A 14985-nucleotide genomic window follows, 5' to 3' on the forward strand; every position below is an offset into this window, starting at 1 on the left:
GTGTGGGTTTCCCACCCTCTGTCTTACCCCTAACCCTGTTCACCCTTTTACTGCCTTCATGTATGACAATATTTTGGCCTATATTTTGCATTGCAGATTGTAACTCTGAATTGTATGTACTTTCCCCCCCCTCTTTTTTTTCTTTTCTGTACCCCCTTTTTTATTTTATTTTCTCTGCTTATTTGAAAACTTAATAAAAGTTGCAAAAAAAAAAAAAAAACTGAGTGAAATCTTTTGGAACAGAGTCAAAATTCAGGCGCTCAAGAACGGGCCTAAGGAATGGAAAAATCACTGAAAAGACAATAAAAATATTTTTCACACACTTCTTTAAGAGAACAGGAATTGAACAAAAAAGACGTTTGATTTGTGTATTTATATATTAGTGTGTAGGACCAGGGATGATTTTATATTATGTTTACTCCTAAAAATTGATTATTCTTTTTGACTTTTCAATGGATCTTTTCAATTGATATTATTGCCAATAGATTACCCACAATAATGTAAGATAGAAAAATGTAAGATAGAATGTAAGATATTCTGTAGAATGCTTTTCCAGAGTAAACAGCTCTATATGTCTGTTTAGGACAGCAGCTGCCATATTAGCTTGGTGTGCCGGAGTCTCTCCCTGCTCTTTCTCCTGTAGTAGTAAGGAGAGCACTCGAACAAGCAGATAACTGCTAAAGTGTGATTTATTTTAGACTAGCTGACACAACATGTTTCGGGCCCAAACTGGTGCCTGAGTCTCTACCTGCTCACTCATAGCTCTGGGCTCATATTACAGCAGGGAGGGAGGGGGAGAGGAGCAAACTGAGCATGCTCATGCCGTGCCCTGGAGGTTTAAGCTGAAAACAGGAAGTCTGATACAGAAGCCCATGTGTACACAATAGAAAGAAAGAAATGTGGTGTTTCTTTTGACAGCGGACTCAGAACAGCATTACTTTAAGGGTTTACTGGTGTATTTATAAAGACCTTTCTGATAAAGCTTACTTCATTTTAACCTTTTCTTCTCCCTTAAGTGGAACTAAATGATTGCATAAATTCAGCAGCCATAGTTACATACACTTCATTTATATGCCACATTTGCCATCATTCCAGGCATAGTTATGTACTAATGCAATACATTGTGATTGGAGTTTTGTTAATGTATGCTGGGGAAGTGCCTTCCACTTTGTGAATTTAAGTCAATCGGATAAGTGCTAAAATGTTTTCAAGAAAAGTATGGGTAGACTTATCAATACTAGATACTGTATATCATATTCTGGTATACAGGTATATACAGGTATGGGAGCCGTTATCCGGAAACCCGTTATCCAGAAAGCTCCAAATTACAAAATGCCATCTCCCATAGATTCCATTATAAACAAAAAATCCAATTTTTTAAAAAAAAATATTTGCTTTTTCTCTGTAATAATAAAACAGTACATTGTAATTGATCCAAACTAAGATATAATTAATCTTTATTGGAAGCAAAACCCAGTTTGTTGGTTTTATTTAATGTTTAAATTATTTTCTAATAGACTTATGGTATGAAGATCCCAATTATGGAAAGATCCGTTATCCAAGGTCCCAAGCCTTCTGGATAACATTTCCTATACTGGTACTTGATGTAGGATAAGAGAATACTCAGGCCTGTTGATTACTAGTACTATATGGGGATAAGAGGGAGTGTGTTGGTTTAGCACAGAAGAAGACACACCAGGCCCAGGCTGCATCTTCACAGAGCACTGGGCAGGAGATTTTGACAGCTGTTCGAATCTGGATGCGAGGGGGGGGGGCAAAGGCTGCACTGTTCTTAAATTCGGCCCTGAGACCCACTGGCATAATGCTGCCAGACAAGGAACCACTATATGCCTGTTGCCTGCACTAGAATTGAAGGCAGCAAGAACACTGACATAAGGATTCCCCAGCTGCTGGCTTGCTGAACATATTCTGCATTTTTACACACACACACATATTTATATAGACATTGGTGTGGGTGTGGGTGTGTGTGTGTATATATATATATATATATATATATATATATATATATATATATATATATATATATATAGACGTACTTTAAAATTTATTTTGATAGAAAATGTATCCTCTTACCATTTTCATATAGAGAATTGAAACATAGTTAAAATAGAAATTTAACAGTGCAGTATCTATTAATTTTGCTTGGTCTTAGTAAGCAAGAGATTGGGAAATTTCAAAGCAAATTACCCACTAAGATTATCAATGGGTTCAGCAAGCCAGATGTCAAGAGCTTCTTCATGTGAATAACAAAAGGATCTGATGGTTTGTTAAGGGAGTCGATATTCACACTGAATGAGGTGCTGGTCATGACATCCAAGCTGTATGCTCCAATCACACTAGAAAGTCAAAAGAAATAACAATGTCAATTTCAGCTACAGGTACTTATGTAAAGGGCCAATCATGTATACATCTGTGCTCAGTAAGTAAAATATTTCAAAATCACTTGAATTAACTATGCACTGGGAATATTATCATGATATTACCATGAAATGCCATGGATTGCTTACTAGTGTTTTAAATCACATCTAGGGCTTTTTGTCTTTCCAGAGGGGCAGAAACCCATGGTTTTCCATGGACACTTGATTGCTTTACAATTTCAGCTATTTTACTAATTCTGTTATCATCACAGGTGCAGTTTCTATCTAAAGTAATTCTCATTGCTGTAAATAAGATGGCAGTGTAAATGGCAGTGCATAGGCATTTTAATGAAAACTAAAATTAAGAATTATTTTTCAGTTGGCTTTGAATTTATAAGCTCCAGTGGAAATGCATCTGTTTCTTTTTTACACTGTAGGCGTTTATTTTTAGATATTTTTAAAGGAGAAGGAAAGTCATCCTGCACTTGGGGTGACAAATGTTAGGCACCCCCATGTGATTGTATTAACTTACCAGAAACCCTGGGCCTGCACTCCTATTAGCAGAAAACTGCACCGGCCCGGGGTTATACCGATGAGCACCACGGAACGATCCTCTTCCGGCTTCTTCTTTCTTCAAATTTCCCGTGGGCAGACGCATACGCAGTTGAACGAAATAGCCGACATTTTAGTTAAAGTTTGGCTTTTCATACTGTGGGGATGCGCAGCCGTGAGAGGAAAGCGGAAGACAGAAAAGAAGCACTCCGTGGTGCTCACTAGTATAACCCCGGGCTGGTGCAGTTTTCTGCTGATAGGAGCACAGGCCCGGGGTTTCAGGTCAATACAATCACTTAGTGCTGGATGCCTTTCCTTCTCCTTTAAATATAGAACACATGCTTTATGTATGATGGAAAGTTATTAAACATGACTCACTCCTTTGTTGCACATGGCTCATCTTTGTCCACATAACGCTGAATGTTTTTCACAAGGATATCTGAGTAATCTTTCATTATCTGGAACATCTGGTTCATTGAGAGATACATTATTGTAATTTAATGTTATCACTGCAACACTGTTCTTGTACTATACTGCCATACATCAGCTAAACATGCTGGATATCAGAGAACTTAGGGATTTTTCCCGTGGCACTACATAAAGTGGGTGGATTAATATGACCACATATGTCTGTGGTGCCAGATATCTAACTGATCCCCAAATGTGATTATCCACGGTATAATAGTTCAGTATGGTCCAACACATATACATCCAGATGACCAATGGCAATTATCTGACTGAATGTGTCATCTTCCAGTTTCTTCAAACAGCAAAGGTGCAGTTTTAGGACAGTCAAAGCTACACACATTGAATTGGGTTATTAGTTAACTCTGTTTTTCCATTTAGCCTTAAAGTGGACCATATAAAAGATCCCTTTCAGTAATGTCAGTTTCAATGTAAATGCATAAACTCCAAAGCAACCCTTTTAGCTGCATTTTATATATTTATATAACAATCTTTTAAAGAGATCATTCAGATGCAGGGTTCAGAGATTTAAACACAGATTTGGCATATTTTTTAAAGTATACACCGTGTTGGATTGCTGCCCACCACAAGGCCTTTTACATTTCCAAAAAGATGTTGTGTCACACTATAACCAACAATAAATATAATCTGTGACAATTCATTGTTGTGAGGTCTCCCAGTGTATATCTGCCCTGTATATCTAAACCTATTGTTCACATCTTCTGGAATCAGGGAAGACAAGTCCCTGGACTAAGGGCAGGTAGACAGAAGAGGAACATGCCTACCGCCCCTACTGTTGTGCTTTATGCATGTGCCTTTTCTACCTCCCCAAGTTCTGGCCCTGATCATGAAATTCTATACTTCGTATAACTGTATGACAACTGAGACTAATATGCTAAGAAATTAACAACATGTGCAACTGCACATGAACTTTATTGCAAACAGCCACAATTGCACCAAATATTTTTGCATTTCAGGAGTTTACTAGTACTATTCACTTTGGGCAGATTTACTCAAGGGCGAAGTGGCCAACGCTAGTGTAAATTCGCTAGCATTACCACCCATAGGGACATCGCCGATTTACTAATGGGCACAGGTGTCACTTCGCTAGGGAAAGAGATAGACGCTAGCGGTCTTTCTCACTCTATTGCCAGGTGACAATTTGCTCTGGTGAATGGACGTAACTCCACAAATTCAATGTAATGCAGATTTTACTGAACGTTACTCTCAAATCGCCAGATTTGCCTTTGCCAGCTCAGACCAGGCGAAGTGCATTGGAGTGCATAGATCTTCCTAAATCTTCTGTTTTTTACAAAAGTTTCGAAAAAAAACGCTGCTATCTTTTCCCTTTTTCACAGTGATAGCCTGCAAAAGTCCTTGAAATTTTTTTTGGGTAACCAGGTTCCCCCATATATTTTCTAACATATGGAACATTAACTATACAGAGGACTCATGTGTAGGGCATTATAACAACTCTATTTTCTATATTAAGGTTCCCTGGACTTGTGTAATGTAATGTATTTGCTGCAACATATATGTCCATTCAACTTTAAATTTCCCACCATATGCAAATTAACCTGAGCACAAGACCTCTAGCGAATTTGCGCTAGGCAGAAATGAACGCTAGCGCAACTTTCCTCAATCAGGTTATCAGTCTCCTGATATATATAAATCAAATTATTGGGAAATGAGGAGAGCACTCAGCAAGCATATCAATGCTGTGGTTTTCCTTCTATTAGCTGACTACTCAGTCGGCTAATAAAAGGAAAACCACATTGATATGCTTGCTGAGTGCTCTCCTCATTTCCCAACAATTTGACAAGCCCTATGGTATTTATACTAACACATTCACAAAAAATATATTTTACTATGTTGTTAGATTCTGTTTTCACTGGTTATATTTTTATGCTACAATAAAGTAGATTTTGATTTATATAACTTATTATTAGGGATGCACCGAATCCAGGATTCGGTTCGGGATTCGGCCAGGATTCGGCCTTTTTCCGCAGGATTCGGATTCGGCCGAATCCTTCTGCCCGGCCGAACCGAATCCGAATCCTAATCTGCATATGCAAATTAGGGGCAGGGAGGGAAATTGCGTGACTTTTTGTCAGAAAACAAGGAAGTAAAAAATGTTTTCCCCTTCCCACCCCTAATTTACATATGCAAATTAGGGTTCGGATTCGGTTCGGTATTCGGCCGAATCCTTCGTGAAGGATTCGGGGGTTCGGCCGAATCCAAAAAAGTGGATTCGGTGCATCCCTACTTATTATAACTGGCATTTGTGTTTCACGGACATAAAAAGTGGGTTCTCCTACACATACAAAATGTCTAGTAATACGCCCAAGCATTATATTCATAATCATCTTACCCGTCTGTTTGTGAAATTAGTGTAACACTCTTTCACAAGAATAGTTTTAATTATAGCAGGGTCCATTATTGCAAGTACGGGATTTCTCCCATCATATGTTCTACAAATAAACAAAGTCCAAATACGGAAATTAGAAATCGCAGCAGTGTTCTGTTGAGCTTAATTCTAAAATGTCCTATTCTGTTTAAAGCATATTTTGATTAAAATCAAAAAAGTTTTATTGTACATTAACCCTTTTAAAAATATAAATGCAAAGAATTGCCTGGCCTTTTTACTATTCTTTTGTATGACATACAGAACAAAGAATCTTTTCTGCTGGTGCTCTGTAGATTTATTTTGCTAGCAACATAATCTTGGCAGTTAAATGGTTAAACATTATATAATGCAGTAATTGGATTGTGAAACCAAATTTCCAGAAAGCTTTGAAATAAGGCAATGCAATTTTCCATAGTTAATTCGTTTAATCAATTAGCTTTTTCTGAATTAATAATAAGAACTTGAAGATAACTAAGCTAGCATAGATCTACACTGAAGTATAAATATTACTATTTTATTTTAATATTTTTAGGAGTCTGAAGGCACAGTGCTTCAAATAATGGAAACATCCATATTTCGTGGATGGAAGTTAGGTTGACTTTGTTTCAATAAAAAAATTTGAAACAGTAGAGTTTTAGTGAATTCCCCCCCTAAAGAAATGGTTGGGGTGCAAATATCTTGGATTACCTTTCACAATGAAACTACAATCATTCCATTGCAGCATTTAAGTATTAAGTTTTTTCCTAAATCTGCTAGTGTTCCAGAATAAAAAAAAAATCATATATGTACTATATGTGTAAAAGTGGGAGTTCCCAAGATACGTATTTAAGGTTGCCAATGTTTTTATGCGGATGCTTTATCACCCGTATAATTTCCTGTGTGTGTGTTGAGTCAAAATGGTTTATTAAAGACAATATTGCATTGGAGTATGTCAAGATCATTTTAAAACCATGTTTCTTACTCACCCCCACATCTTCCCATATTTCTTAAAGCATTCTGCATCAAACTGTACCATTCCCTGAAAAAGCAAGGTCAGTAAAAAAAAAAAGCACAATAAATATTTTTATTTTATTTTTAAAAGAAGTATATTACATGTTTAGGATCTATTATCCAGAATGCTTGGAACCTGGGTTTTTCCAGATAATTTATATTTTTGTCATTTGGATCACCTTTCGTCTGCTAAAACCATTTGGACATTACATAAACCCAGTAGGATTATTTTGCCACTAATATGGATTCATTCATCTTAGTTACCATCAAGTACAAAGAAATAATTATTATTAAATAGACAAAGGAAATCGTTTTTAATGAATTGCACTCTTGAAAATGGCATACAAAATCTATACTAGCAACATACTTGACCTTAGCTGGTATGGTATTTTTATTTTCTGTGGGAGAGAGGAGAAGCTGGGATAGGGCTGGTGGCAGATCGGAGGCTGACTGGGAGCGGAGGACTAGTTATTACAAATTTACTGGCAGTACATTGCCAGTAAATTCATAATACCAGCACAGGCCTTAGCTGGTATTGTACCAGCTAGGAAACCCTACCTACTGGTGACATCACCAACCATACTCCATCACCCCTGTGATGTAACCTTCCATACCCTGCCCTTTTGGTGATTTAAAAACTGATACCTGCCTCTCTGCCATCATTGTCACTGGGTCTTTTGCCAGAGACCTACATTAAAACCCACACGGAACTACTTTGTGAAATCCATGCAGCATGCATCACTAATGCTACTTATAACCTCTATGTCAACCAACTGTTAGATAATAATGAAATAATGCATGATAGCATATCCCTAAGGTTTTTTTTTTACAGTTAGATTAATACATTTTAATTATTTCTTAGAAATAGTTATACAGTCATACAATAGTTATTTAAAAACCTGTTTTTTTAACATGTGAAGAAAAAACTGGAATTAAGGCTGACGGTGCACAATTATTCTCACTATATGAAAATTAATCATTATTCAGGCCAAATGTAATTCAGGGGCTATTTACTCACTTTCCTAAATTCCAGAAATGTTCCTATGAATGGCAACGGAGTAGGTCCAGGAATTCCCATTTTCTTAAAGAATCCATATGGCCAAATTCCATAGCTGGAACAAAAAAAAAAACTACCATTTATTGGAAATATCGCAGTCTTTTTGGTTAGTTTTCTAAGGGTGATGGCACAAGGGGCACTTACTGACCACACATGCAGAGTCAGCGCAGTGGAGCTCAGGTGCACCATCTTCGGTGCTGTCTTGCCGCATGCAGTTAGAGCAATCTTCCGTTTAGTGACAACTGCGCATACGGCAAAAGTAATGGTAATTGCCAAAGGGGCGAGAAGAATACCGAAGCGCCGGAAAATGGCGCCCGTAAGCTCTGCTGTGCAGTCAGTATTTCTAGAGGGGACACAATTCAGGGCTAAGACTTTACAGGGGGAGGCAGGGAGGGGGGGCAATGGGGACGTTTGGCTAAAGGGGGGTTTAGTTCTCCTTTAAAAGGGTTGATGCGCATTACAGCCTGAAAAACCGAAGAAGAAAAAAACTGAAAAAAAATGTGTTCCCTATGTCTAAGGGTAGGACTACACAGACGTTTTTGGCGTGATCCGATGCGCTGCAACAAAACGACGGCGACAAATCGCATGCAACGGCAATAAGGTAAGAGATAGAAATGTCAGATGAAGTCACAGCGTTGATCCTACGCGACACCAATGTCGGATGCAGACGTATCGTGGATCGATTTCTTACCTTATTTCGGCCACAAGCGATTTGTCACCGGCGTTTTGTCGCACCAAAAACATCCGTGTAGTCCTACCCTTAATTCACTTTTCTACCAGCACGTACGCATAAGAGCAAAGTCACCACGCATGCGCGAGCGATGAAAATCACCAAGATAGACGGCAATACCCTCTAAGAGGGATCTACTTGCAATAGGTGTATACTTGTGAAGGTGTTCCACAGTTTGAAAGAAATAGATATTTGCCGCACCTTCTAACCAAATGTCTTTCCCTAGGGAGGTCCCTTAGGCCTTTGAAAAAGCCTATAATCGGCGAAACGTGCGTCAGGCACTGTAGCTCCGCCGCTTGTCTTTAGTGGTTCTGGATAGGGGAAAGAGGACTGGAACGGTAGCCCGCAATGGGAATGAGAAATTAGGGGGGAGAACGGAGGGTAAAATTACCACGTGGGGGTTTGGATTCCTAATGCGCACACGCACAGCCAACCTGTCAGTACAAGGTGTTGCTTGCTTAGTGTCTAGGGAATAGGCTAAACCTTCTAGGTGCCTCTGAGAGGACACAGTGTTAGTTAAAACAATTGTGCACACCGTACTGTACAGTGGCTGACCAGCAGGGCCGGATTTACCCTTCTTGCCCCCCTAGGCCCAGCTACTGTGCCGCCCCCCCCCCCCGCATTTTCTGGAATAACTTCTGCCACAGCCACTGCTGAATGATTTCAGTTGCAGGCTTGCAGCAAGGGGCGGGCCGCGGGCAGCCAGCCAAATTCACATTATATTGGGCTGATACAATGCTTTGGCCTGGGCCAACAAATAGGTTTACATTGGAAGCCTAAACAGACCAATTGGGGTAGGACCACATTAACAGCACAATGCAATCCTTACTAATAAATATCTGGCCAATTTTAGTGGACTAAACTTTTGGCTGCAGGGTTATCAAAATAAAAGAACACCAAATTATTTTTCTGTCTTTATTTTCCTTTTAACTTACTTGATGGGCCAACTTCTGAAAAGACTAGCACCATGTGATGTTCAAGTTTTACCAATTAATTCCCTCTCACAGTCCATGAATTTTAAGGAGTAAATAAAAGTTATATTTTACCATGTTTCTCATTTGGAGTCATAAGTCATGGGTTCAATCATGTTTCAATGTTCACAACAAGTACTTTGCACTTTAATAGTTTTTAATTCACAATGAATTCACAAGATTTTCAATTTATTTATTCTACTCAATAACCACAAATTTGACGCTCACAAATTCACAGAATCTATTTTGTACAATTATGATGAATTAGTTGATCACTTTATTTTGGAGGACACATCCATTAATACAAGTTTGCCAATAGATTGAGCGACGCCATATACTCCCTTTTTTGTCTCTCTCCTTGAGCATCGAATCAGTGTTCCACAGTTTGCCTTGAATGTGCTTGCATAGTACTTCCGACTTCAGTAACGTAACTAGAGGGGGGCGGGCCCTGGCGCGGGACGTGCAGCCGGCCCTGAGGGGGTGCAGCCCATGCAATATAATTTGGAGCTTGGAATCCTTCTGTCATAAGTCAGAGAAGAGTCACGCGGGACACCCACCCGTTTGACCGGACTTTTCTAAATAGACTAGAAAACTATATGAAAAAGACAATTTAATTTCAATTAAAATGATTGCATCTTATTATACTAGTTAAATATGACTGATATTTGAGTTCCATTAAAGCTTATGTAGAAGTAATTTTACATGTATTTATTCAGCTCCTTTATTCTGTGATTCTGTTATAACTACAGAAAAACACTCCAGGCATGCAAGACTCCATACATTGCTTTAAATTCCAGACTACTGTGTATTGCTTTGGTGCCTATTAGGTCGGCAGGAACAATACTGACTGCCAATGTTATTGACAGGGAAGAAACATAACAAATAAGACACTGGTTCCTATGTTACTTCATGTCAGTCACTCACAGGTGTAAGACCCATAACATCAGGGAAATGATACTCCTCAGGCCTCTATATAAAATAGTACAGCCCTGCAAGAAGTCAGCACACTGATATACTAGTAAAACAACCTCACACTCACAGTAATATAAGCAGAAAAAGAGCAGCCAGGAGAATCCATGTCCCTGTTGACAGGTGAGGAATGAGATTCATGATGCCTGAGAACTTCCAGGCTTCTCGATGAACTCCCCTCTCTGTGCAAGTGGTTTTCCCTGTGTCTCTGCTGCTGGGTGAGTTAAAGCAGTCACATGATCACAGTGGTAGGCTGGAGTTTAGTGTGCAAAGTTTCTAACATTACAAGGAGTTGTGTGAGATTTGTTTACACTGTACAAATGCACTATATATTATGAATGACATATGGGTCCTGATCAGAATGCAGCAGTGTCTGTTTCTGAAACAATGGCACACAAGCAGGGTGTTAAATGAGCTCTTTATGAATCCCAGGCCTGACACATTAACTGTGTTATGCATTTGCTTAAGGGCATTATCCTCAGGCAACTTTCCTTCATAAATAAAAACCCACAGATTTGTTTTTAACACAGCATACAGTATACTGCTGTCAGACAATAAGGCCTAATTTGCAATCTGCCCCAGTCCCAATGACTACCCCAGGATATACCTGTCCTTGATAATGTCTCCTGGTTTTGCTTTACAGAACTTGACTTGCTTTAATGATGTAAATGAATGAAATTAAATTAAATTTCGCCTTGGAGTTAACTTTTAGTATGATTCAGTGAGTGATGTTCTGAGGCAATTTTAATTTTTTACTCTTTGTGGGTTTTGAATTATTTAGCTTTTTTTTTTTGCAATATAATTTTTATTGATTTGTGAAGAAGAAAAAAATAAACAATTAATTAATTTAATAAAAAGGGGGGATACAGAAAGAAGAAAAAAAGGGGGGAAGAGGTCTACATCCAAAGTAGTCAAATTTTACGATGTTTTAACATATTAATACAGTACAGATACGTTCACAGATAGGTGATATCACCAGTAAAGTATAACAGTAAACTGAACACTTAACACAACCTGTATAATTCTATACCTATGGTATCCTAGTGTCAGAGGTATCGTGACTCATAATGAGGGGACCAGCCCTCAAAAAAGTTTTAGGGACTCAGTTATTATATTCCCTTCCCTATCAAGCCTCCATTAAGTGTTTGTATTCATCTGTATCTCTAAACAGTAGCCATCTCAACCAAGTGTCTTTATACTTTGAGTATTGCTTACTTGAAAAGGTGGATAACTCCTCAAATTTAGCTATCTCATTCACTTTTCCCGCCCATTCCTTAGCAGACGGTGGGCTGGAGGATTTCCAGAGCCGTGGAATGAGTATCTTAGCGGCATTTAGTAGGTGCCGCTCCAGGATGGTGTCTGGGACTCCCTCTTCATTCCCAGCCTCCCAAAATAATAGGATTTGAGTGGGTGAATCAGATAGTTTCCTCCATAAGATTCTAGAGCAGAGTTGTAGGATCGTTGCCCAATATTCCACCAGACTAGGACATTCCCTAAAAAATATGAAGAAGGGAGCCTGTGTTGGCTTTACATCTCCAACAGCAGGGTAGATTTGGTTTAGTTTAAAGGAATAGTTCAGTGTGAAAATAAAATCTGTGTAAATAGATAGGCTGTGCAAAATAAAAACTGTTTCTAATATCATTAGTTAGCCAAAAATGTAATGTATAAAGGCTGGAGTGAACAGATGTCTAATAAAACAGCCAGAATCCAACTTCCTGCTTTTCAGCTCTATAACTCTGAGTTAGTCAGCGACTTGAAGGGGGGCCACATGGTACATTTCTGTTCAGTGAGTTTACAATTGATCCTCAGCATTCAGCTCAGATTCAAAAGCAACAGATATGACCCATGTGGCTCTCCCTCAAGTCTCTGATTGGTTACTGCCTGGTAACCAAGGTAACCAGTCAGTGTAAACCAAGAGAGCTGAAAAGCAGGAAGTAGTGTTCAGACTGACATGTTATACATCAAATCACTCCAGCCTTTATACATTACATTTTTGGCTAACTAACTATTTTAGAAACATTTTTTATTTTGCCTATCTATTTACCCAGTTTTTATTTTTACACTAAACAATTTCTTTAAGGTGTGTGTAATACCATCTGCTCAGGATTTTATAGTTTAGCTCTTGAATTTTACAGCATCTAGAGCTAAATATTAGATTAGCTATTAATTATTTAGCTTTTTATTCAGCAGCTCTCAAGTTTACAATTTCAGCAATCTGGTTGCTAGGGCCTGAATTACCCTAGCAACCATGCACTGATTTAAATAAGAGACTAGAAGATGAATAGGAGAGGACCTGAATAGAAATGTGAGTAATTGAAAGTAGAAATTACAATAAATTTGTAGCCTTACAGGGCATTTATAATTCAGATTGGGTTGATGACTCCCATTTGGAAGCTGGAAAGAGTAAGAAGAAGCAAATAATTAAAAAAACTATTGAAAGTAAATAAAGAAGACCACATTTTTTTACCCACAGAGCCTATCATTGATCTTTATGGTAAGGTATTTTTAGGGGCTTTGTCATCCAATGTGCATGACCCTAAGTCCATTTTTTAGTGGAAAACATTATTTACAGTCACATCAATCATGATTTCTTTCAGTTGTACTTTCTCCTCATTTATTATGTGCACGCATGCAATGTACCCACATAGTGCATATATATATATTTAGTGTAGGAAGGTGGATGTAAAATAAGTTAAACGTTTTCTATGGATTTTACAACACTTTTTCTATGGATTTTACAACACTTTTTATATGTGATATATCCAGATAGGCATTGGTGATACTGTTAAGAGCCAATTGTAATAATTTTAAGGGTTAAATGTGATACATTGATTGATTAATTAAGAGGTGGGACTTCCTGTGTGGATCTTTAAAGCAACCTTTCACTGTGATTTGTACACACTTTAAAAAGGGCCTTTTGCTGCCCGAAACATGTCGTGTGGACGCACAATAAAGCACTGATTAGTAGGTATTCTGCTGTTTGCCTCTGATTTCCATATCCCATGATTGAAGTATTCTTGTGGTGACTTGACGGAACACCAGAGGGAATCAAGGCTTGCGAATAATGCTTGGCGTTCTGTGTGTTACCCTGTGAGTGCCCTTAAGTTATTAGTAAATGCATCTTTGAATGAAATCAGCGTTTCTTTAAACAATGTAACAGGAGTCGATTCTCTTCCAGGGCTTTTAATAAGCTGGATTGCATCTTTATTCCAGGAGTCAGAGCCAACATTGTTAAAAATGTAAACAGATACAGTACCTTAAAAAAAAAAAAAAAAAAAAGCAGATACATTTACAAATAACTTTAAAGCCACTGAAAATGTATAATTAATGTAGATATGCCAAAAACAGCTTTTGGCCGGGTGACCCATTTAAAATTTGTATTTCAATGTGACCTTGTTTTCTGACATTTTAAAACTTTCTAGAACTATTTACAGCAACAGTTGAAGTCTTTCAGGTTAAGTTTGTACCAGCTTTGCACAATGTTGAGGAATGATTTCGGCCCACTCCTCCAGGTGGATTTCTGTTCAGGTTAGTCAGATAACACTTGTGCACCTCAGTTTCCAAATGAAGCCACATATTCTCAGTTGGGTTTCGATCGGTGCTTTGACTCGGCCTTGTAGGACAGTCACCATTTTGTTCATGTGGCATTCCATTTTAGCTTTGTGTTGGGATCACTGCTGAGGAATCAAATTTCACTCAAGCTACATTTCTTCAGCAAGTTGGAACAGGTTCTCGTGCAAACATTTGCTCTGTTCTAGGGATGCAGCCGAACCCCCGAATCCTTCGTGAAAGATCCGGCCGAATACCGAATCCTAATTTGCATATGCAAATTAGGGACGGTGAGAACATTTTTTACTTCTTAGTTTTGAGACAAAAAGTCACGCGATTTCCCTCCCCGCCATAATTTGCATATGCAAGTTCGGATTCGGTTCAGCCGGGCAGAAGGATTCGGCCGAATCCCGAACCGAATCCTGGTACATCCCTACTCTGTTCATTCTTTCTCCTTATTAATTACAGTCATTTAAGTGACTCGGATTTTATGCCATATATATTTTTTCTACTGGAAACCGGAAGTTTGTACATTAACAATTTGAATATGCTCTTTTATACATACAGTTGCTAGCCTCTTTCCTCTGAGAGTGCAAACTCCAGATTGTCTCGATTAGAGTGCAATGCTGTACTGTGCAAGCACATTTCATTTACTTCTTATCTTTCCATTTTTTTTTGTTCCAAAGTATTGCCTTACAAATTTGTCTAAATTTAGTGAACAGACAGGCCCATGGTTTGTAAGAATGATCAAATTACTTTTCAATTGGTTTTCATAATTCATTTTTTTTACAGTTTTTGAATTATTTGCCTTTCTCTTCTGCCTCTTTCCAGCTTTCAAATGGGAGTCACTGACCCCAGCAGCCAAACACAATTGCTCTGCGAGGCTACAATTCTATTGCTATTGTTACTTGTATTCA

The 14985-nt window shown here is 38.3% G+C and overlaps 2 protein-coding genes across 2 annotated transcripts; both read right to left on the reverse strand.

The window, feature by feature from the left end:
• Positions 1-2034: 2034 nt before the first annotated feature.
• On the reverse strand, positions 2035-3418 carry LOC121393092 (cytochrome P450 3A30-like). Its single transcript, XM_041563756.1, has 2 exons — positions 3309-3418; positions 2035-2357 (listed from the first exon to the last, which is right to left on the reverse strand). Exons 1-2 carry the CDS (start codon positions 3416-3418, stop codon positions 2195-2197), a joined length of 273 nt encoding a protein of 90 aa, XP_041419690.1. The 3' UTR covers positions 2035-2194.
• A 2303-nt stretch (positions 3419-5721) lies between these two features.
• On the reverse strand, positions 5722-10721 carry LOC108716173 (cytochrome P450 3A27-like). The gene is made up of 4 exons (XM_041563040.1): positions 10590-10721; positions 7811-7904; positions 6768-6820; positions 5722-5866 (listed from the first exon to the last, which is right to left on the reverse strand). The coding sequence occupies exons 1-4, from the start codon at positions 10658-10660 to the stop codon at positions 5758-5760; spliced, it is 327 nt and encodes a 108-aa protein (XP_041418974.1). The 5' UTR covers positions 10661-10721; the 3' UTR covers positions 5722-5757.
• Positions 10722-14985: the final 4264 nt, after the last annotated feature.

This window comes from Xenopus laevis, chromosome 5L, assembly GCF_017654675.1.
Source record: "Xenopus laevis strain J_2021 chromosome 5L, Xenopus_laevis_v10.1, whole genome shotgun sequence".
Classification (NCBI taxonomy): Eukaryota; Metazoa; Chordata; class Amphibia; order Anura; family Pipidae; genus Xenopus; species Xenopus laevis.

Coding starts and splice junctions, on each gene's coding strand:
- LOC108716173 (XM_041563040.1), bottom strand. CDS start 10,660: ATGAATCTCATTCCTCACCTGTCAACAGGGACATGGATTCTCCTGGCT. Junction 7,905..10,589: donor CTTTTTCTGCTTATATTACT/GTGAGTGTGAGG, acceptor TTTTTGTTCCAG/CTATGGAATTTGGCCATATG. Junction 5,867..6,767: donor AAATATGGGAAGATGTGGGG/GTGAGTAAGAAA, acceptor GTTTATTTGTAG/AACATATGATGGGAGAAATC.
- LOC121393092 (XM_041563756.1), bottom strand. CDS start 3,418: ATGTATCTCTCAATGAACCAGATGTTCCAGATAATGAAAGATTACTCA. Junction 2,358..3,308: donor GAGCCATGTGCAACAAAGGA/GTGAGTCATGTT, acceptor TTGACTTTCTAG/TGTGATTGGAGCATACAGCT.